At 40.7% G+C, this 23,938-nt stretch overlaps 1 protein-coding gene across 2 annotated transcripts in view; it reads left to right on the forward strand.

The window, feature by feature from the left end:
- Window positions 1–23,938, forward strand: part of Tmem260 (transmembrane protein 260) — a 75,927-nt gene that overhangs the window by 18,573 nt on the left and 33,416 nt on the right. Inside the window, exons 1-5 of one of the 2 annotated variants that reach the window (XM_060382178.1) lie at window positions 3,862–3,997; window positions 14,945–15,122; window positions 16,590–16,703; window positions 19,781–19,960; window positions 22,139–22,179. In XM_060382178.1, coding sequence (XP_060238161.1) covers window positions 15,069–15,122; window positions 16,590–16,703; window positions 19,781–19,960; window positions 22,139–22,179 — 389 coding nt within the window. In that variant the 5' untranslated portion in view covers window positions 3,862–3,997; window positions 14,945–15,068. Of the gene's footprint in view, window positions 1–3,861; window positions 3,998–14,944; window positions 15,123–16,589; window positions 16,704–19,780; window positions 19,961–22,138; window positions 22,180–23,938 lie in introns of those variants that run through there. The other variant, XM_021652345.2, reaches the window with a different exon arrangement.

A 23,938-nucleotide genomic window follows, 5' to 3' on the forward strand; every position in this document is an offset into this window, starting at 1 on the left:
TTTTCTTTCAGTTTGTTAATATGGTGGATCAATTGATGGATTTCCGTATATTGAACCACCCCTGCATACCTGGGATGAAGCCTACTTGGTCATAGTGGATAATATCTTTGAGGTGTTCTTGGATTCGGTTTGCAAGTATTTTGTTGAGTATTTTTGCATCAATGTTCATAAGGGAGATTGGCCTGAAATTCTCTTTCTTTGTTGAGTCTTTGTGAGGTTTAGGTACCAAGGTGACTGTGGCTTCATAGAATGAGTTTGGTAATGTTCCTTCTGTTTCTATTTTGTGAAATAGTTTGAAGAGAATTGGTGTTAGCTCTTCTTTGAAGGTCTGGTAGAATTCTGTGCTGAAGCCATCTGGTCCTGGGGCTTTTTTTGGATGGGAGACTTTTGATGACCGCTTTTATTTCTTTGGGGGATATAGGACTATTTAGTTGATTTACCTGGTCCTGATTCAGCTTTTGTCAGTCAAATCTATCAAGAAAATTGTCCATTTCATTTAGATTTTCAAATTTTGTGGCATATAGACTTTTGCGGTAAGTCCTAATGATTGTTTGGATTTCCTGAGTGTCTGTAGTTATGTCCCCCTTTTCATTTCTGATTTTGTTGATTTGGGTGGTGTCTCTCTGCCTTTTAGTTAGCTTGGCTAAGGGTTTGTTGATCTTGTTGATTTTCTCAAAGAACCAGCTCTTGGTTTCATTGATTCTTTGAATTGTTTTTGTTTCCAATTGATTGATTTCAGCCCTGAGTTTGATTATTTCCAGCCGTCTACTCCTTCTTGGTGTGTCTGCTTCTTCTTTTTCTAGGGTTTTTAAGTGAGCCATTAAGTTGCTTGAATGAGCTGTCTCGAATTTCTTCTTGAAGGCACTTAGTGCTATGAACTTTCCTCTTAGCACTGCTTTCATTGTGTCCCACAAGTTTGGGTATGTTGTGTCTTCATTTTCATTGATTTCTAGAAAGACTTTAATTTCTTTCTTTATTTCTTCCGTGACCCAGCTGTCATTTAGTAACAAGTTGTTCAGTTTCCATGTGTGTGTAGGCTTTTTGCTATTTCTGTTATTGTTGAGGTCCAGCTTTATTCCATGGTGATCAGACAAGATACAAGGGATTATTTCAATCTTCTTGTAACTGTTGAGGCTTGCTTTGTGACCCACTATATGGTCTATTTTGGAGAAGGTTCCATGAGGTGCCGAGAAGAAGGTAAATTCTTTTGTGTTTGGGTGTAAAGTTCTGTAAATGTCTGTTAGGTCCATTTGATTCATGACCTCTGTCAGAGACATTGTTTCTTTGTTTAATTTCTGTTTTGTTGACCTGTCCTTTGTTAAGAGTGTGGTGTTGAAGTCTCCCACTATTAATGTGTGGGGATCTATATGTGGTTTAAATTTTATCAATGTTTCTTTAACAAATGTGGGTGCTCTTTTATTTGGGGCATAGATGTTCAGGATTGTGATGTCTTCCTGGTGGAATTTTCCTTTTATGAGTATGAAGTGTCCTTCCCCATCTCTTTTTATTAATTTTGGTTGAAAGTCTATTTTATCAGATATTAGAATGGCTACTCCTGCTTGCTTCTTGGGTCTGTTTGCTTGGAAAGTCGTCTTCCAACCCTTTACCCTCAGGTAATGTCTATCTTTGTGCCTTAGGTGTGTTTCTTGTATGCAACGGATTGCTGGGTATCCATTCTGTTAATCTGTGTCTTTTTATCGGTGAGTTGAGTCCATTGATGTTGAGAGAGATTAATGATAGTGGCTGTTAGATCCCTTGATTTTGATGTTGGCTGTGGTCATCAGGTTGTGTGCTTGGTTGCTTTTTGTTTTACTACTAGTAAGGTTAATTATTTCCTGTGTTTTCTTGAAAGAAGCTAATTTTTTGGGGTTGTAGTTTCCCTTCCATTGTCTTCTGTAATGCTGGATTTGTGTGTAGGTATTGTTGAAATTTGTTTTTGTCATTGAATATCTTGTTTTCTCCGTATATGAGGACTGATAGCTTTGCAGGGTATAGTAGCCTGGGCTGACATCTGTGTTCTCTTAGGGTCTGCATGATATCCGTCCAGGCCCTTCTGGCTTTCATAGTCTCTGTTGAAAAGTCAGGTGTGATTCTAATGGGTTTGCCATTATATGTTACTTGGCCTTTTTCCCTTGTGGCTTTTAGTATTTTTTCTTTGTTCTGTATACTTACTGTTTTGATTATTATGTGGCGGGAGGATTTTCTTTTCTGGTCAAATTTGTTGGAGGTTGTGTAGGCCTCATGTATTCTTATTGGCCTCTCCTTTATTTTGGGGAAATTTTCTTCAATGATTTTGTTGAAAATATTTTCTGGGCCTTGGAGAAGGGAGTCTTCTTTTTCCTCTATACCTATTATTCTTAGGTTTTGTCTTTTCATGTTGTCTTGAATTTCTTGGACGGTCTATGTCAGGAATTTTTTGGTTTTAACATTTTCTTTGACAGATACATCAATTTCTTCCATTGTATCTTCTACACCTGAGATTCTTTCTTCCATCTCTTGCAGTCTCTTGGTTATGCTTACCTCTGTAGTTCCTGTTTTTTTCCCTAGATTCTTCCTTTCCATTATTTCCTCCATTTTGTATTTTCTTTAATTTTTCCAATTCTATCTTCAGGTCTTGAGTTGTTTTGTTTACTTCCTTCACCTGTCTGATTGTACTTTCCTGTTTTTCTTTTAGTTCCTTCAACTCTGTTTCTTTTAATTCATTCAGTGCTTTAAGCATTTCCTTTCTAAAGGCCATAAACTGTTTGGCTGCAGCTTCCTCTATTTCTTTACGGATGGCAATATTCTGTTTGAGTTTAACTTCCTGTATGTCTTTACGTATCTTATTTGTTTCCTCTGTTATCATCTTCATGAGCATAGTTGTTAGGTCATCTTCTTGGATTTCAGTTATGCTGGGGTGTCCAGGGCTACTTGCCCCTGGGTAACTGGGTTCTGGAGAGGCCATATTGCTCTGTCTTTTGTTGCTTGAGCTTTTATGCTGGCCTCTATCCATTGTGCTATCTTAGGTGTTTGGGGTTATTTTCTGATGGTTCCTGGGGATCCTGTGGTGGAGAGAATCCCCTTTGCAGAAAGCTGGTTTTTCCTGAAGGATATCTTCTCAGCTTTTTGGGTATAGTCCCTGGATGGCTGGCGTTTTTTCAGGAGTTGCTGCTGCTCACCTCAGGGATAGAGACCTGAGTGGTAACTGTGGTCTTTGTTAGTCAAGAGGGTTCTCCTCTCACCCAGGGAAGTCCTGAGGACAGCTGCCCTGTTTCTGGGTTTCTTGCTGTAAATTTAATGATCAGCTGCTGTGACCCAGTTGGACATCTGGCGCGCAGCAACTGTTTGTGCCTGTGTCTGGAGCACAGCTGAGTGATGGCTGTTTGGCCCAGCCGGTCTTTGCTAGACTTTTTCCAGGGAAGGATTGGGTGATTTAAGTCAGTACAGTTTCCTTCCTTCCCTGTGGATTCTCTGGAGACAGGGACTCCCAGTCTCTTTTTTTGCCCTGGTGTGCACTGCTCAGTCCCCGCCAGCTGGCTGGCGTGCAGAAACTGCCTGTGTCTGCCTTTCTGGTCTTTGGGAGCCTGGGCTTTTGCCTAAACTGGGTAATTTTCCCGAGACCTTTTCGGGGTTGGGGTGTCAGCTGAGTGCTCTGAGATCAGACCAGCCGTTTCCCTCCCTGTGTGTTTGCACCGGACAGTGAAACTCATTCGCTGGTGCCCTGGTGCCTGGGTCCCCGACTCTGGCTCCGGGCTGGCTCCTGGGGCGCCTGTGGAACCCGAGTCTTTTCCAGGGGATGTATGGGTGAGCTAAGGCCGGTCCCAATTGTTTCCTGTACCCTGGGGTTATCTCTCGACTGAAAATTCCAGTCTCTGATAGTGTGGTGCACACAGTTCAGTCTGGGACCGTGACCAGAGAGAGACACTGGCTTGTGGCTCTGGGCTGGGGCTGGGGCTGGGGCTGGCGGCCAGCAGCCAAGCGTCTGGCGGAACCGGGATCTCTTCCGAGGTTTAGCCGGGTGAGTTAAAAGCTGATTGAATCCCCACCGAGGGGTATCCTCTCACCTGGGAAACACAATGACTGTTTTATGGCCTCGAGTTCTGATTGCTGGTCACTGTGCTGATCCTGCTGTGCTGCTGGTCAGAATGAGAGTCCTCCCGGCACCGCCATCTTGCCCCACCCTCCTATTAATGACATTTTATTCTACTTACATAGCTCAACTGAAAAAAAAAAATGATGTTACAGCTTTGTGGGCAGAGGAGGTACATAGCACGTCCTCTGGTTCAAGTCATTTCCTAAAAGAGAGTTCGGCTAATTCATCTGATCACGCACAAGGCACCGCTAACTATTAGAATCCATAGTTACAGGGCTCAGTAATCAAACAGGGCAGTGAATTCTCTGGAATTCTGTGGACTCCTACGAAAGCCACTTTACACTTCGAACCAGGTCCCTGCCACTTCTCTTGCATTGTAGAGCATACCCACTGTCAGACAGTTTCACTATCAAGAGTTTTGTAGCCTCTCCTAGGAAAACTTCCACACTTAACAGTTTTCTGCCTCTAATGTGCTGCGCCTTATTATATGGAGTGTTCATTGATACTTGATTCAGTGAAACAGACAATGGGAATGTTGTTGAACTTTGTCAAAACATTTGGGAAAATGCAAGTAACTTGTTTATACATCTGAATGTGAAAAGACAGTGTAACTGTGAACCCTCTGTATTTCTTTTTCCCTTGGAAATACTTATTTTGTAAGTAAAGAATAAATCAAGAAATGTGAAAAACAAAGGTATAAAATAATTTCCAGTCTTCCCAAAAGAATATTTAAATATTAAAATACAGAACGATGAAAGGAGTGAACATGCCTTAGTTTTAGAAATTGTGTCTATATGTACATCATATTAATTTTTTAAAAATTAGTGTAACAAAGAGTGAGTCCTTTAATCTTCCACTCTACTTGTTGCCAAGATATCATTTTCTATAGTTGTAGAGGACCGACCCATGGGACATGGTTCTTTTTAAGTTTTTAGAACTATTTATTTTATGAGTGTTTTGCCTAAATGTAGATATGTGTACACATGCATGCCCGGTTCCCACAAAGTTCAAAAGACAGCATTGAATTCCTGGAACTGAATTCACAGTGGTTGTGAGCCGCCCTGTAGGTGCTGGGGCCTGAACCCAGGTCCTCAGCAAGAGCAACAAATACTCTTAACTACTGAGCCATCTGTCTAGCCCTCAAGGGCATGGTTCCTAAAAGAAACAAAATTTACTCCAAACCTAAAATAGCTTTTATTTTTGCAGTTAAAAGAAATATTAATTGATTTTAAAATATTTAAAAATTACATTTATTTAGTGTGTATGGAGGGGTGGCGTGTGCGTGTGTGCCTGTGTGCATGTAGAGGGATCCCATGATGTATACTACATGTGGACATGGGAGGACAGCCCAAGAGAGTCTGTCTCTTTCCCTCGTGTGGGCTCCAGGGTCAAACTTAAGTCATCAGTCTTGGCACTAGACTTAACCATTTAATGTCTTGTCCCACAAAGTTTCTCTCTAAGTAATGGAGTAGTTAGACACTTGGTTTAAATTGTTGGGCTGGGGTGCTGCTCAGTGGTGGAGGACTTGCCTAGCGGGTGCAGGTTCCTGGTTCAATCCCCAGCACCTCAAAGGAAAAAAGAAATGAAAGGAAATTTCCGCTAATTCGAATCATTGCTGTTTGGAGTCCATTTGAAATTTAGTATTGTATCTTAAATATAAAATACACAGTTGTGAAGGCCAGGCATGGCGGGGCACACCTTTAATCCCAGCGTTCAGGAAGCAGCGGCAGATGGATCTGTGAATTTTAAGCCAGCCTGGTCTACAAAGTGAGTTCCGGGACAGCCAGGGCTCCACAGAGAAATCTTGTCTCAAAAAAACCAAACCAAATCAAACGAACATTTGTGAAAACAAATCTTCAAAAAAAGTTAAGTAGCTTTTCTCCAGACATTTACAAGTCACAGATGCATGTAATGCACTGTTCTGTTGACATGGTTATCCTGAGGTATCAGTAGTCCGTAACTTTTTTTTTTTGGGGGGGGGGGTGTCTTTGCAATATGTTGCTTAGAAGATTTTAAGTTACCCAGTTCTGATTTTCTTATCTTTTGATTGTTTATAGTAAAAAGTTTATATTCCTGAAAATCAGTTATTTTTAGAAATATAAAAAAAATCAAGCATCACTTAATGCATTAAAATTATTAACCTCTCAGAGGAAAGGTAGCTACCCCAGTCTTAGTAAAAGTACTTTAGAGAACACTTGGTAGAAAACCTGATGCCTTTATTGAGTGGTAGGTGATGGGATCTCGGTGGTAGGACCTGCTAGGAGGAAGTGGGTCCCTAGAGACATGCCTTTGGAGAGTCTGTCTCCCCCTTGCCTCTCTAGTCCTGCTACTGCCTGGCTGCCATGAGGTGAGCAGTTTTCCACTCTTCGGCTGTGATGTTCTGCTTCAGCTTAGCCCAGAAACAATAGAAAGAGGAGAGGGGATGGGAAGAGAGGAGAAAGGGGGGATAAGTGAAGGAGAAGTCAGATGGGAAGGAGGAGGACAGTGCATACAGGTTGACACCAGATCATTACATAGCTGGACTCTGATCATGGCCTATTATGGTTGTCATGGAAGAGGAACCTTTAAAGGTTAGATGCCAGCAGATGTAAGGTTGAGTTTGTTTTGACTCCTTCACTCTGGGGCTAATGGTGGACATAGGCCTTGGAGTTTATCATGCTTCAGGGTTAGTTTGAGCTCAGGGTGTTTACTCGTAGCTGGGATAAGGCAGTTATGGTGTAGGTGGAGGGAGATGGGATGAACGGTGATGGAGGCTGGCTGGAGAGGTGGCTTGGCAGGGAAGAGTGCTTGCTGCTCTTGCAGATGGCCCAGGGTTGATTCTCAGCACCTACATGATAGTTCGCATCTGTCTATAACTCTAGTTTGAGGACTCTGACAGCCTCGCTGGCCTTTGTGGGTACTATATGTACATGGTACACATATGCATGGCAAACACTCAGACACTTACAATAAAAGTAAATACTTTTAAAAGCACTTAAGGAAGTTGTGAAACATTCAGCACGGAGAGAGGAAGAGAAACTGTTAACTCCCATTTCTCTTAGACAACTAAAGTAAATAGTGAAAATCATGAAAGAGACAATGAAATAACAGGAGTTGTGGCTGGCAGAAAGGAATGAAAGGTTCATATTTTTCAGGTTGACACTGACTGACTTATGACATCAGATTTGGAGGAGCAGTAGTCAGTTGGACTAAGGGGGTGAAGTATGGCAGGTTATTCTGTTTTGGGCTCCTTAGTTGAAATCAAGGTAGCAGATAAAAACAGTCCAACTATGTAGATGAGAAGAGCACTTACCTAAGCATGGAGAGAATGGAATTATGGCCAATATCAGAGTTAGGAGCTCATGGAGAAAATGGAAACTGAGAGAAAACACGAAAGGAAGATCCAGAGCTATGTAAGGAGGAGCAGAGAAGTGCAGGCCCCTAGCTAGCAACCGTCTAGACTGTGCCGAAAGAGTTACTGCAGCAAGGAACAGCACAGTAGAGGTCCAGAAAGCTTGTTATCATTGCAGGGTGTGAGTGGGAGCTGTTGCTGCACTGGAGGGCAAAAGAACAAGATGTGACAGAGTGAGACTGATGCTGAGCCCAGCCATGGCCCTGGAATGGCTTCCTGAATGCATCCTGAGGCCAGACTGCTTTTAGTTACTGTCTGTGTTGCACTGTGGTAAGATAAAACAGGAAGTGCCAAGGAAAGAGGATTTGAGCAGTTTAAGCAGACTGCTTTCCTGCAGAGGCAGTACAGGACTCCATCCCAAAGCTGTAGAGAGTCTTGTCCTTAGCATGACTGGCTTGTCAGCAGAAATCTCCAGCTCACCAAAACTGGAGTAGAGAGTCTATTTCTTCACAACCACATGAACCTTGAATTTTAGGACAAATTTTAATTTTAATGAAAATTTTAGAAATTTGAGAATTGCCTTATTAGACTCTTTTCGATCATGCAGTGCTTTCAGCAAGAGTCCAGTTTTTAGTAACTGGCCTACTCCAGTCTCTAACAATTCACTATCTTCTTTTCCATCTCGATTTCTAGCATACCTCGGCTTTCAGTTGGCCCATCTCTCTCATGGCCTACAGGGTCAGCCTTTGCTTTACATTTTTAATCTCCATACTTTCCTGACTGTCTTTACATCCTCCTCTAGCCATTCCAGTCTCCATCCCTTTCCCTTCTCTACATAAAGTCTGTCCTTGGCCTTCTGCTCTTCCTTTTTAGGCTTGACACAGCCTTCAGCTCTGCAGTCTCCAACCTCAGGTTCACTTCATCGATGCATCACCATCTACAAGGCCTTATTAAGTTAGCTGGGCATGTAGCTTAGCTGTGGGGCACTTGCCTAGCATGCATGAGGCCCTTGGCTCAAGCCCCAGCACTGTGCATGCATTTGGCCGAGATTGAGGGGTGCAGGAGAGGTCTTGTGTGTATCACTCTTGAGTGCTGCTGTTTCTCAGAGTGGGTGTGTCATATTATCCCATTCTTTTAATGTAGCCTTAGATTTTTCACCAAACCTATTATTTAGGGTTCTTAAACACCTTTACCTTCCTTCTAACCCCCCCCCCCGGCCTTAGGGAGGAGATTAGTAGGGGAAAGGGCTGTAGATCTTTTTTATCTACTTCCTGCTGATTAGGGTCAATGGGTCTTTAGGGGATTACCAAACTCAGTCATCCGGATACCAGCAGTCCAGTCCCAAGGCCAACACCAAGCAGCAACATGAATCAGCATGACAAGTCAGTGGAAGCAGCAAGACTCAGTTGGATTGTCCCAAGAAGCTCCCTGGAACTCTTCTCTCTTCGAAGTCAAGTGTCAAAACACAAAGATCGGCTCAGCTGATCCAAAAATGCGAAGCCTTAATGTGTGTGGGCCTCTATGTATCTCCTCTCCTCAAAGTCCACATGGATGTTCTCAGCTGCTCAAAGTCATGCCCATTGCACAAGAGAGCTCACAGCAAAACATCATGTACCTTCTCACAAGCCAGCCTCTGGCAAAACATAACATGACAAAACTGAGTCTTCAAAGAAACCAGAAACTTTTACTTCATCTTAATCCACCATTTCATGCATGTTGCAAAATTATGCAGTCAGTAATGCTGATTCTGAATCTCATCGTAAAAGAAGTAGTGTTGAAATATGTATGTTAGAACTGTGCATTGGTGATACATATCTTTAATCACAGATATCAAGAGGCAGGGACAGGCAGATATCTGAGTCTGAACCATCAAAAAACTGGAAAAAGGGGAGGGAGATTTTAGGAGAAATTGAGAGTTTGATTCATAAAATGTTGTTGATATCAAAGAAATGTGTATAGATTCAGCCTATATAGATAACTAAAATTAAGAGTCAATGCTAAGTCCTCCAAAATTCAATATTCTACTATTTTATCCTTTGGTTTTTTGAGACATGGTCTTGCTGTGCAGCTCAGGCTGTCCTGGACCTAAGTGCAGCCCAGCTGGCCTCTAAAAATCATGACTGTCCTGCCTCTGCTTCCTTATTACAGGCCTATGCCATCATGCCTGGCATAGTCTATGTTGGGATATGTATAGAGAGAAGTTAAGAGACCTTAACAGCTAGGTGTGGTTCCCCACATGATCCCAGCACTTGGGAATCTGCGGCAGGAGAATCACAGATTCAGAGGCCAACCTGAGCTATGTGAGAACCTTTCTCGAAAAGAAAAAGAACCAAAAATTCTATGGTTGTACGTACAACTTCCTGCCTATAGTTGTAGACTTCCTGTCTCTGCTTTCACAGAGTTTTCTCACAGTTGGACTGAAAGATTGGCAGTTATAATAAAGGGGAATAGTGTCTTGTGGGGGTTCTAGTTGTAAGCATTTGACTGGCTGTGTTAAATAGAAAAGAAATGTATTTTTTAAAGAGTCAAGGTCAGGCAAGATGATATGTGCCTTTAATCTCAGCACTTGGAGGCAGAGGCATGTGGATCTCTGTGAGTTCAAGGCCAGCCTGGTCTACTCAGAAAGTTTCAGGTTAGCCAGAGCAACAATAGTGAGACCCTGTCTAAAACAACAATAAAAGAAGCTGAGAAGAACTCTGCAGTTTGGTTTAAACGAGCAAATAACCTAATTTTAAGAATTGTGAAGGGCCAATGAGATAGCAGAGAAGGTAGAAGTGTGTAACTAGCAGACAAATAGACAAGAGATGAGTAAATCTTAGTTCTTAGAGATACACAAATCATAGCCTCAACCAGATGCTGCTTCACACCTACGGGATTGGCTTGAATTACAAAATTGGATGAGAAATCTGGGTGTGGTGTGTGTAATTTAGTAGAAGCACTAGGGAGGCAGAGACAGGCAGATCTCTGAGTTCAAGGCCAGCCTGGTATGCAGAGTGAGTTCCAAGACAGCCATGGGTACACAGAGAAACCCTGACTGGGAAAAACAATAACAAAATTGGACAATAGATGCTCACTGGAATAGAAATAAACCAGCCCTTCATAACCCGCTGCTGAGAAACAGACTAATTAAAAGGCCCATTGCTCCTCTGTCTTCAGCTTGCTTTAGAACTACAGCCCCAGATCCACTAGTTTGAATTTTGAGCAAGCTCCTTGGATGCTAAAGATGAAGATCATAGACCTGATTTCATTGTTTTATGGTAAATACTTACTTTTTCACCTATAATTTTACTCCACAGTTTCCTGTATTATTTTTCTAAGACTGTACAGTTTATTGCAAAGCCATCCTGATGTGAGGTTTGGGAGTATTCAGGTTTTGCTGGCATGAGGTTACTCTACAGTAAAAGCCATATCTAACCATGGCTAAGTCTATGGTGACTAGATACATTTTCTTAGTGATGCCAATAATTTTACCTTGCTCTGTTCAATATTTCAATCCTATGAAATACTTGAAAGCACAGTCAGCAACAGTTCATAATTCTAATTGATGTAATCAGTTCAAATATGTTGGATACTGTACATTAGGGAATCTTTGGCTTTCTTCCTGAGGACTTGTTGATATCGATAATATCAGTCTTTTTAATTCTATTTAATTATCCATCTGGTGGTTTTAAACTTTGACAAACCTTTTTTCAGAAAAATATTTAAACTTGTCAACAGAGGTTTTGAATATAATTTAGTCTTACATAATAGTATGTTGTTTTGATGTCACGTGGAAACAAACACAATTCTAATAACTATCAAAACTTTATTCTAGTTCATTCCTCATTCCAGAAGGTACACATTTAATCAAAATATAATTTGCTATTAATCCAGAATAAATTACTTAACATTAAAGCCCAAACACCTGTCTTTGAATTCACAACATAGCAACACTAGGTGCTTTGCTACAGTATGAATCCTGGTCCAGCCATCAGTTACCACAGGAAATTAACTTGGAAAAATAACCTGACCTATCTGGGCCCAAATTTATGTGTTTTAAAGAGGAAATTTTTAATCTTTAAGTATATAGTACAAAATGATGTATTTTATAGTGACAGTTTCATGCAGGTATAGCATATGTTTTGATCTTATTCATGCCTCCTTATTATTCTCTTCTGGCACCCCTCATCTAGCTTTCAAATAGTTCCCCCTCTAGTTTCAAGTCCTTTTTAAATTAATTAATTAAGTTTTATGAGACAGGGTTTCTCTATGTAGCCTTTGCTGTCCTAGAACTTGCTTTGAGACCAGGCTGACCTTGAACTCAGAGATCTGCCTGCCTCTGCCTCCCAAGGGCTAGGATTAAAGGTGTGTACTATCATGCCTTGCTGTCTTTCATTTTTTTAAGTCTAAAATTCTACATAAAAGAAAATGTGCTATTTCTATTTCTGGGATTGACTTACTTTGCTTATCATAATGGCCCCAGTCCCAATATCATCTGAAAGAACGTGGTTCATTCTTCTTTACAGTTGACTAATACTCTGCTGGATATTCTTTTCATCATTCTTGTAGCGGCTCTATTGCTTAGGGGCTGTGCAGGTGTCTCAGACTTTGACCTCTATGTCAATCAGTTCTAGTGTCAGGTTCTGAGGAACTCCTATACCATTTTCCATAGTTACTGCACTAATTGACATCCCTGTGTCAATTAGGTCGATGAAGGCAGGGGACTCCCTCTTGCCCTCATTCTCCCCAGTGTGTGTTGTCCTTTTTATTATAATCATAATGACTGGGTGAGAGGAAATCTCAGTATAATCTTGATTTGTATTTTGCTCATGGTAAAAAATGATGAACACTTTTTCATAGTTAATTGGCATTTACTTCTTCACGTAAGGATCCTTTAATTCATTTGCCCACTTCTTGATTAGTGTCTAAAATATACAAATAACTTTTAAGAAATGAATTTGTTTCACTCATTCTATCCTTACTGTCGAATCTGTCATTTCTCCCAGGGTGCTAATTTATGTCTTAAGTAGAGGAAGGATGCTTGTGTGTTATGACACCTTTCCAAAATTGAATTGCTAGATGAATCTAAATTCCATTTAGATGTTATAAATAAAGCCTGCTGTGGTGACGCACACCTATAATCCCGGTGGTCAAGAGATGGAGGCAGGAGGATTGTGGTGAGTTTGACAGTAGCCTGTGCTACATAATGAGACACTGTTTTAAAAAAACAAAATCCAGAAATGCTTTTAAGGCTAATCCACACTCTCCTTGTTCCTTTGTATGTTTGGAACAAGGTGCTTCAGATGTAAATGAAGACAGTTAAATGATAGAGGTAGTCAGAGATGGACCAGAAACCCGAGAATTAAAGAGAAGTTTTAGAAAAGACTAAGATATGAGTATAGAGGAAAGAGAAGGGAAGATATTGTATTTAGGAGTACAACCTGAGCCCTGATGTGTGTTGGAAATAACATGTCACATTAGGGAGTTTTGAGTCACATAACTAGTCAGTAGAGACCATAACGCTGGTGTTAGCCAAAGGATGGGACCCAGTTTATAGGAAGATTGGATTCCAGGATGACTCATTTCATTTACGACAACACTCAGACAGTGAAGAGTGTTAGAGTTTTGGGGCTAGGTAGTCATGAAGAGTGTGATTGTTGTTGTTTGGTTTTGGAGACAGGGTTTTGTATGTAGCCCTGGCTGACCTGGAACTCACTTTGTAGACCAGGCTGACCTGGAATTCAGAGATCCACTTGCTCCCGCCTCCTGGGTGCTAAGATTAAAGGCCTGTGCTGCCGCCACCACCACCCAGCTGGAGAGTTTATTTTTTTAAGGAAATGTAATATAATGAATTGCAAAATAGATTTTAAAAGAGAAGATAAGCTAGGGAAATATTAAATGATTGGGTATAAAACAGTAGAAATTTAACCCAAAAGTAGTGAAAAGATAGGAAAGTCATTGAAAAGGAAGAAGTAACTTTGTGTGTTGAGTCGTGATCTCTTGGAAAGTGAGCTTTGCTTTTTATAAGAGAAAAATCAGAAACCAATTACAAATAGGAATTAGAAAACAAGTTTGCTAAATGACTTTTATTTTTCTTTTTGGTTCTGGGTGTCAGACCTAGGGCTTTGTGTGTGCTAATAGCATGTGCTCTGTCACTGAACCAAGTCCCATCCCCCAGGATACTGAAAAGATGGATGTATTGTTTATATTTTATATGTATAAGTGTTTTGCTTGCATGTATGTTAATACACTATTTGCATGCAGTGCCTGAGGAGGCCAGAAGAGGGCAGTGGGTGCCCTGCCTGTAAACTTCCCTGTGGGTGCTAGGACCTGAACCTGGGTCCTCAGGAAGAACAGTAAGCACTCTTTCTTTTTGAGAGAGGGTTTCTCTCTGTAACTCTGATCTGTAGACCAGGCTGGCCTCAAATTCAGAGACTCAACTGCCTCTGCCTCACGAGTCCTGGGATTAAAGGCATGTGTTATCACAGTAAACACCCTTAACCACTGAACTATCACTCTAGCTCCAGTGTTGAAAATTTTGTTGAACTTTTTTTTATAACAGTGGTTGATTAGAATTACTTCATAATTTTTGTATAAAACGAAATATCTGAAAACTAATGGCTTAGAGCAGTTAGTATCATAATTATTAGGCCTAGTAGTGGTTACTGAGTTTCCTAATATTGTTGGGCTACTCAGTAATGGTTACTGGATTTCTTAATACTGTTGAAATACTCAGAAATGATTATTGAATTTCCAAAACTCCTGAAATACTCAGTAGTTCTTTTAATTTTTATAGCTATAGCTTTATAGCAGGTGGGAAAGCTTCTGGCTAAATACGCTCTAGTGTGCGTGGTCATATTATCAGTCAGAAGTCCCATCTCTGAATTAAGGGGCAGAGGCCCCAAGGAGATGCTGCATGGCTCTTGCTGACACTCAGGGAGCGAGCAGTTTGTTTTCAGGTATAGCCTTTGATTCTTTACATCTGTTGAGATTTACATTCCCATAAGCCTCTTTAGAAAAATATAATTTGTCTTTACTTTGTATAAAGCTAAAAAAAAAAAGTTAGAAATTAAGAACATGGCTGTACAAGGTTGTAACATCATCAGACGCTTTGACCAAGACCTCCTTGATCTCACACTGGAGTATAAGGGTTCTAGGATTCAACATTTCATGAGACATGAAAATTAAATGTACCTCAAAAGGTCTTCTGCCATTTCATTAAGTCTTCCAGTTTCAGCAAGGCCATCTTCTGTTGTGGGTGTTCAGGAAAATGGCACAGGTTTATCTGTAGCTGCTATCTCTCTAGGTTTCCTAGCCTGGCTCAAGTCCTAGGGTTTGATCTGAGAACTAAACCTCATTCTGTCCATAGGCTTGTCGATTTGTTGACATGTGGGCTCCCTAACTAAAATTTGTTGGAATTATTATGTGAAGAATGTGTTGGTTATAGTGTGTTGGGAGAGGGCTGGGCGATTGTCATAATTTCTGCTGGTAGAGTTTCTGAAAGAAAAATCAAGTCAGCGCCTTTTGTTCAGAAAGAGATTTCATGTTATCTGTGTTTGCAGGCTTTCTGGCTCACATGCTGGAGGAATCCTTGCTGCGGGGGTGTTTTCATTTTCTCGCCTAACATGGCAGTGGTCCATTGCAGCCGAGGTTTTTAGTTTAAACAATCTGTTTGTGGGGCTGCTCATGGCGCTTACTGTGCGTTTTGAGGAGGCAGCAGCCGCAAAGGAGAGATCAAAGGTAAGCTATTTTGATCAAAGTGAAATCAGGTTTTGTTTCAATTTTTAGACAGAAATGTATTTCTTTTTAACTTTGGTTTAGACCATATTTATCTTTTCTGATGCCTGTGAGGGTAATCTGGGCAGGTGGAGAGCCTGTCCTCAGACCCTTTGTTAGGATGGAACCAGGGTAGCTCTCAAGCATGGCACTTTCCCTTCTCAAGAGTTCAGAAGGGTTTGGAGAATGGGAATTATGAAATGTTTAGTGAGTCCTGATGGAAGGATAGATTTGGTTCATATATCACTGTGTACATGTGTGTGTGTGCGTGTGCATGTGTGTGTTGTGATGAACCATCTTAAGGTATATACTATGGTAGTACTTTGATTCCTCACTAATCACAGGAAAGATCACAGTTATAAATTATTTTCAGCCAGAGAACATCAGATATAAAAACCCAGGTAGCTGAGAGACGATGGCAACCACAGCTATCTGCAGTCTGAAAGGGCCTTGTGTACTAAGCTCTTTTCCCTCACTCCTTGGAAGACTATGTCATCGAAGCTCAGGCTGCCCTGCTGTTAGAGCACAGAAACAAAAGGCAGCATGGGTTATGTGTGGTCCCTGTAAATCTCCAGTGCTATTATAGTGTTTGTTTTAAGCAACCTTCTTTTCCGATTGTGTTTAAAGAAACACGATACATATATACCGTGTGTTCGTGAAGGGACATAGGCAGGCTTTCTTGGGTTTGCCATAGGGACCATAGTAGTGGGCTTAACTCCAAACACAAAGAAAAGTAGAAATATATAGCCAAGGAGCCAACAAGGAATCAGAGAAAGGTTTCTGACAGGAAACATAAGGATAAAGGGGATTTGGGTCAAACCAAGTTCACAGTATTCTTGGGAGGGAGCAGACCCCTGATGAGTTGTGGAGCTGGGGAAGGTGGGATGTAGACGTGGGAGCTCAGGATCTGCACTGCGATTGGACAATGGAGAAGAGTTCAAAGAGGCCTAATTGCTGTGTAGTCAAGGAGAGGATCTTTATCAATTATGAGACAACTACATGTTCAGTAACAACTAAAAGCCACCTACAAGATAACCAGGGTTCTAAATAAACTTTTGTTTATTTAGTAATAAACTTTTGTTTATTTAGTAGGAAAAAAAAAGTAAAGCAGAATTGTTGAACTTCAATGACAGATTTCAGTTAAGAATGATACAATGTACCCTGTTACTTACTGGTAATCATTGCAAGGGGCTTCCCTGGAGTCACTTTGAAGATAGCCTTAAGGTCAAACTGTAGGATTTTATGAGAATGGGGGATGAGGGAGTTACCGAACAACAACTGCTGATAAATATTAGTGACTGTTGGCATCTCAGGGCTTGGTTCTAACTCAGCCGGGCAACCAGAAGCTTCACAGCTGTGTGGAAAACTTTTTACTATTACATTCAGAGGTTTAGGTGAAGTTTTGACTTAGTGTTTCTTTTTCTTTCTCAGATAGCCGTCATTGGTGCTTTCTCGTGTGGCCTCAGCTTGTGTAATCAACACACAATAGTACTCTATGTTTTATGCCTAGTACCCTGGATTCTCTTCCGACTTCTCAAAGAGAAGGTAGGCTTCATATACATATATATACTGTTTCATATAGATTCAGTTCAACATTTGTGTTATCTGAAAATTTGGGCTTCAGTGTTTCTTGAGTTTTATGGAAAGCATGAATGACCTGAGGCTTTAATGATATTGACTTTAAAAAAAGAGGATTTACAGAATTATGCAGTATTGATTATGCTGGCATCTGGCCAACTTCATAATTTTCCTCATGATTCTTGACAGCGCCTCAGTGTAGAGGCACAAGGACTGAGAACAACAGTATCAAGTTTCCTAACTGGCTTTCTTGCGCATCCTAAGATTCAAACAGTCAAGCGGTGACACTCAGTCCTTCGTTCAAGTACTGAGTTCAGTCTGTGCGGCCAGCTCACTCCAGGTGCTGGAGACTGGCACAGCACAGGCATCACTGCTAATGTGAGCTCACTGAAGTCGGAAACGATAGTCCTGTTTGTTCCGAGTCTGTAGAACTCCTCCTTATAATTGAAAACTGCTCATTTCCCTTTTATCTTTCTCTGGAAGGAAACAGTAGTGTTAATTAAAATGGCAGAAAGAAGCAATGCAGGAGAATTTTCTTTGTTAGATTCTGGGAGAGTCAGGTAGAAAAAAGCAGGTGTGAGTTAGACATGGACTCTGAGAAGATAAATGTTCTTCTTCTGTCACAGTTCTAGAAGGTGAAATACCCAATTTGTAAAGCAGTACTGTGTGGTCATTTTATTTATTGTTTCTTTGTTAAGAAACTCAGTGATATTCATTTTTCATTTTGTTATTTGTTAATTATACCCAACTACAATCAAAATTGTAATTGAAAACACATAAAGCATATAATAAAATTCTTATATAGAAATAAGAAAATAATTATACTAAAGCTTTAAATAATTGTATTTACTGTACTTTAACACATCTTGGTAACAAGGCAAAAAAGGGAGATTATGAAATTCTTATTATGTGATTAAATAAAAAGGAAACAATAGTTGACAAAGAATAACTTTCCTTAGAATTTAGTTCTGTGACATCAGTTGTGTAAGTCCTACATGGGGGATATTAAACAGCTTAACCAGCAGCACATTTTTACATTGTTACTTATTGATGTTTGGTTCTTTGACCCAGAGTCTCAGGGTGTTTAACACTGGTTCTATAGAGTATACGGAAAGTTCTTTAAATAATGTTTTGTGGTATAAACCCTTGGTAATAGATGAAGACATAACTGGATGTGATGCTTCTTGCCTATAATCCCAGCATTCAGGATTCTGAAGCAGGAGGTTTGAGAGCTTAAGGCCAGTCTAGGCTACACGAGAGTTTGAAGACAGCCTGGACTATAGAGAGTTGGAGGCCAGCTAGGTTTAAATCCCAAAATATGAATGTGAGTCAAGAGCTAACACTTAAAAGCATAATTCAGCGAAAGCCTTTCTAAGGAGTACAACAGTGGCAGCACGTATGCTTCATCCGGAATCCGTGGGAGCCCGGATGGGGTTGGTGAGCAACCTGCCCGCTCTACGTTCAGACCCTGCCTCACAGAGGCAGACAGCTTTAGCCTCTGGAAAGCACCTCCTAGTTGACTGGAAGAAGAGCCATAAAATTTGTGTAAAGTTGGGACTCAGAGCTAACAGCTAGAGAGCCTGGACTAAGGACCTGTTACCCTGTCCTGGGGAAGGCTACTGATGAGTGGTTAGATTTTGACAGCCGGAACTCTTCAACATTGCTCTTTCATTTCTGTTAAATAGCAGAAGGGAAGTCAAAGGAACCTCTATAGTATAGTAGTATATGTGAGTGAGTGTGTGTGTGTGTGTGTGTGTGTGTGTGTGTGTGTGTGTTTCTATATGTGTACATAGGTATACACGTGCATTTATATTGAAACCTGATCCCACTACCATTCTGTGCCTGGAGGGGAAAAAAAACCCTCTCAGGTGGTCACTGTGTACAGCTAGGACAGGAAGCACTGCCCAGTCTGTCTGTAACAGCTGCCTGTAATTGTTCCTGTTTATTTCTTACACAAAAGGAAAATAATAGAATAACTGCTTTTTTCCATTCTGAATTCAACTTTATGATGTGCCGTGCCTCCAAAACTAGAAACAGTCACTTCCCTAGACCCACGTTTAAGAACAGCAGCTCCCCGTTGTTAGATTAGCTGGTTCTGCGTGCTTTCATGGCATCACTCTTCTGTATCTCGTTCCTACTGTAGAAATCGCAAATGAGATCAGCGCTCCAATAAAAGCACTTCATTTTCAATTAAGAATGTTTGTTTGAAAATGCAAAGAGAAGTCGACTGCTTGTTCTTCTTCTGCCTGTCCTCAGTCCTGGCTCTTATATTCATTCTCACAGATGACTTTCTTGCTTTTGTAATGGAAAAAGTTGGCAGTTTCCAATTATGATATTTGTAAGAGATCCCCTTTCCCAGTTATTAAAGCAAACAAGCCTGAATATTTCTACAATATCAGGATCCACATTGTTAGACTTAATCTTTGAAATTGTTTTCGTGTTGTTTTGTTTTAGAAATGTACAGGTGAGGACTTTCTCCAAACAGAGCAGATGAAAGAACGCGATTACATGTAACAGCAAATCCCTTTGGCATTCCATTAAACATAGATAGAGGAGAGAAACGTGGGTATCTATAAAAGCTAGCTTTGTTTACCCCAAGCATTTCTCTTAGAAAGAGTTAGGGTGTAATTGTAATGAAGTATACAGTGAAAGCCACTTTTACTGATAGTGAGGAAGTGAGTTAGCACTGAAATAGTATTAAGGGCCAAATAACATGCAGTCACTTCTGAGTGAGTCTTCTCAGCTGTGCAGTGCTGCATGGCATGACATGGTTTAATCCTAAAGGATGTACTACACCTGATACTCATACATCTTTGCTAATATTTGCTTCACTCAGATTTTACCATGAAAAGGAATCCAGACTAGTGTAATTTTCTAGTAATCTGAAGTAATCAAAATTTTTAACATAGTAGTCTGTGGTGATTTAACATAAACTCAGGGATCAGCTTTCAGCAAGTACATTTGATGTTTCCCTTGATAGGTTTTAGAAGTTCAAGGATGAATGGGCTAAAGTAAACATAATGCCCACTGTGTGTCCTGTGCAGGAACTCACCCTTAGCTCTCTGCTGAAGCTGACTCTGGCCTTTTGTGCTGGCCTGCTGCCCTATGTCTACCTGCCTGTCTCATCCTACCTCAGTCATGCCCGCTGGACCTGGGGAGACCAGACAACCCTGCGAGGCTTTCTGACGCATCTTCTCAGGGAAGAGTACGGAACGTTCAGCCTGGTAAGCTTGTATTTAGAGCCTTGCCAAGGAGGGAAACAAGTGGCAACGCTTGTGGGTTCAGTCTGGCCCTTGGCTGAAAGAGCAGCAGATACATTTGTCATTTTAATTACTTGGGAAGCAGATTAGACCCTTGGAATGTGGCTTTTCACCTGGACTATTTACTGTGACAAGAATACCTCCCCCACTATACACACTTTTTTTTTTTAACTTGTATGACTCAGTGCCTTACTACATGGCATAGGCTTGCTTCAAACTTATGATCTTTGTGTCTCTATTTCCTGGGTGCTGAAATTATAACTGTGTACCCACCGTTGAGTTAACATTTTCTTTTTATTTATTTTTCAATTTTTAAAAATGTTGATTTTTTATATGCATGGGTGTGTTGCCTGTATGTATATCCATGCACCATGGCCAGAGTTGCAGACAGTTATGAACCACCATGGGGTGCTAGGAATCAAACCTGATCCTCCCTTAAGCACTTAGCTATTTTCTCCAGCCCTAAAATTTCCCTTCTGAAAAGCATATTTGAATAGTATTCATGTTACGGTTTAGTTTTAAATGGAGGAGCTGTCTATCATTGCTTCAGAAAATGTAAGCTCACTAAATTAGAGATGCTGTGCAGGCCTTGCTTCCCCAGAGACATAAGGGGTGGGGGATTAAGTGTAATTGCAGTAAAAGATAAAAGAAAGGGAAAATGGAAGATAGATTATTTTAATGCAGACAGTGGTATTAGGGTTTTCTCATATGGCTTGTATTCTGTGCTTTGCTTAAGAAAATAAATTTCAGAAGAATCCATAATATATGATACCATTGACAGGATTCTAAACCTCTCAAAAACTGACCTTATTGCTCAAGGCTTTATGCAACAGTCGTACAGCTTTCTGAAAGGTGAAAGAGAGGCCAAGCAGGATGACACACAAGGCTGAGGCAGAAGAGTCACAAGTTCTGGGCCAGCTGTCTATATTCAGACTATATGAATGGATGAATACGTACATACGTAATGGATGGAGATAGTTAAGGAAGGAGGGTCCTGCTTGTGGGATACCTGATGGTATTGCTGAGCTTTCATAGCTTTGTCTCCTGGTTGTTTGTTTGTTTGTAAAGACAGGGTCTCCCTGTCGAGCCCAGGCTGGCCTAGAACACACCATCCTCCTGCCTCAACCTTCCAGTGCTGAGTTAAAAGCCTGTGCTACCATATCCAGATAAGTTTTGCTTCCTGGATGGTTAATCTTAAGATATATATTTTTAAAATTCTTTATTCTTTAAGTACATATTGTATGTGTACATATATATCATTTCTAGGACATATAAAAGGCATTAATAAAAGAGTAATTTATAATTACTCTTTGATGTAAGTTTAAGTCTCTAAATGTATACTCTTGTTTACTTAAAAATGTAGATTGAAGCTAAGACAGCCCAGCAGACGAGGGTGCTTGCTGCCAATCCTGTTGATCTGTGTTCAATCCCTAGAATTTTCATGGCGGGAAAAGATGATTGACCTCTGCAAGTTGCCCCCTGACCTCACATGCAGGCCATGGTGTTATGCATGTGCACATATGCAGAATAATATATGTAAAAAAGGTTTTTTTTTTTTTTGAGACAGGGTCTCTCTATGTAGCCTTGGCTGTCTGGAATTCACTCTGTAGACTAGGCTAACCTGGAACTCAAGAGATCTGCCTGCCTCTACCTCCTGAGTGAGCCATCACAACCACGCCAAAGATTTCTTTTTTAATGGCAGATGCTTCATTTGAGTTCAGGTCTTTTGGTTGCTCCAGGTTGGATTTTTAAAAGTGTAGCTTGGGGTACTTCTAGATTTGAGGTTTGTATCATCCACACATGGCTTAGAGACTGAGCTATCAGATCGTAGTCAGCTCTCCTTAAAGCCCTGAGGACGCAGAAAGGCTGCAGCAGCTGTGTAAGGGTGTGAGTCTCCGCATGCCAGTCACACCTTCTGGAACAGTAAACTGAGTAAAAATTAATTTAACCCTGAAAGTTTCCTAGTGGGTGCCTGTTTAGGTTTTTGCTGGTTCTGAAATTTAGCAAAGCTTCAAAGACTAAGGAAAAAATGTTGGGTTGCATATCTAAAATATGGAGCTCTTAAGTCAGGGTCATTAAAAATAGGCTCACCTCACAAAGCTTCAGTTTAACGCTTGTGCACATGACCTTTCCTATGTTTAGGCCAAATCTGAAACAGGATCGGGCGTGTCTACCGTACTGCTGTGAGTATGATTTCAAAACCATCTCAAATGAATTTTCTATTGGCTATTTCAAATGATTTGGGGAGCTTTCTTATTAGTTCCTTCTTCTGTTAAGAAGCGTGTCTGAGAAGTAGTTTTCACCTCCACAATTAAGAGCTGCTTATGCACGCTATACTGCCAAATGCTTAGCTTTCCGCTAGGAGAAAGCCTGGGCGAGCAGTAAACACAGCAGTGAGGCTGGTGGGGGACCGGCCAGTGCCGAAAACCTCACACGTGTCACCTGCATGTAAAATTGCCCATATGGTGTTGCTCTAAAATGACTTGCTCTTCCCTATGGCTTTCCCATTATCTGTCTCTTAGGGACGTTGTGGAACATTGCATTCATCATGATTTGAACAATTTTCTTGTTATTTTGGTCTAAATTCTGCTCACTTAATCCTTAAGAACTGAGTGTGTGTACTGTCTCTTCTGACTCCCTTTGTCTGTCGTGAGCTTTATTTTTGACTTTCATATTTTTAACACCCAACCTTATTAGAGCCAGCTTAAGCAAATATATGTCATATGTATTAGCCAATGGTTTTCTTTGAAGAGTGGATTAATGTTTGCTTTAAAACCTACAGAGATTACGGCACTTGAAAAACTGTCATGTCAACTTTAAAAATTATCAATACCAATTATAATTCTTCAAATATAAATTTTAGAATAAAAATAAGTTTTTATAACATTAAAGTGATCTTTTAATTTCTGGTTTGGTATTCTCTAGACTATGTAAAAGAAAGATCTACCTGCCTGCCTGCTTGCCTAGCTCCCTACAGTCATCTATCTATCTATCATCTATCTTCCTCCCATCTCTTATCTGTCTGTCTGACTGTCTAGTCAAGGCCTACTTTTGTAGCCCAGGCTAGCCTGCAGCAAGGAACCCTGCTCAGAGCTGTGTGCCCGTGCCCCGTGTTCAGTGATTTTCAGCAGATCTCTCCCTTTCTTTGTCTCCTATAATTAGGATCTTACTACATAGGCCAGGCTGGCCTCGAACTCACAACCCTCCTGTCTCAGCCTCTAAAGTGCTGTTATACTGCTACATTTGATATTCTTCCTTTGTTTTTAAACATTTTTCCCTATTCTGAAATAGGATACATAATCATAAAATTTTTGAAATACAAATAAGCAAAAATAAAAAAGTTTAAATGACCTGTAATTTAAACATTCAGAGATAACCAGTTATTAATTTGTTAATATTTTGTCTATATTTCTCCATACTTTCATAAGTTTTTTAAACCAGATTCATAAGATACATACAATTTTGTTAGTGTGTTTTCACTTTACAGCAGATCTTGAAAATATTTCTCTGCCATAGCTATTTTTCTCATAACTGATTTACAATGTTTCCTTTCATTTTTTGACTCAGAGTTTTACAGCACTTCTTTCTTTTCTGTTATGGAGAAGGTGGAGAAGGTGGAGAGAGCTGATTTCCTTTGTAGACAGATGACTCCATCAGTGGCTCTGAGCTTCCCCTGCCTTCTGCTTCTCCCCATGTAGAGCCTCCCTGCTTGCTCTTTTCTGCCTTCCTGGGATTACTGCTGCATCTTACCTGGGCAGGTCCCACATGGCCTCCAAAGAATCCTCGAGAGTAACCGAGACCGTACATCCAGCTTGTATACGTTGCACATAACAGTCTTCATCTGTTGGGGAACTTCCATTAGATAGGAGCTGCGAGGTGTCATATGCGCTCACATCCACACCATGAACCAGCCATCATGCAGGTCGAAGAGCGAGTAAAATA

Source organism: Meriones unguiculatus, chromosome 4 (assembly GCF_030254825.1).
Source record: "Meriones unguiculatus strain TT.TT164.6M chromosome 4, Bangor_MerUng_6.1, whole genome shotgun sequence".
NCBI lineage: Eukaryota > Metazoa > Chordata > Mammalia > Rodentia > Muridae > Meriones > Meriones unguiculatus.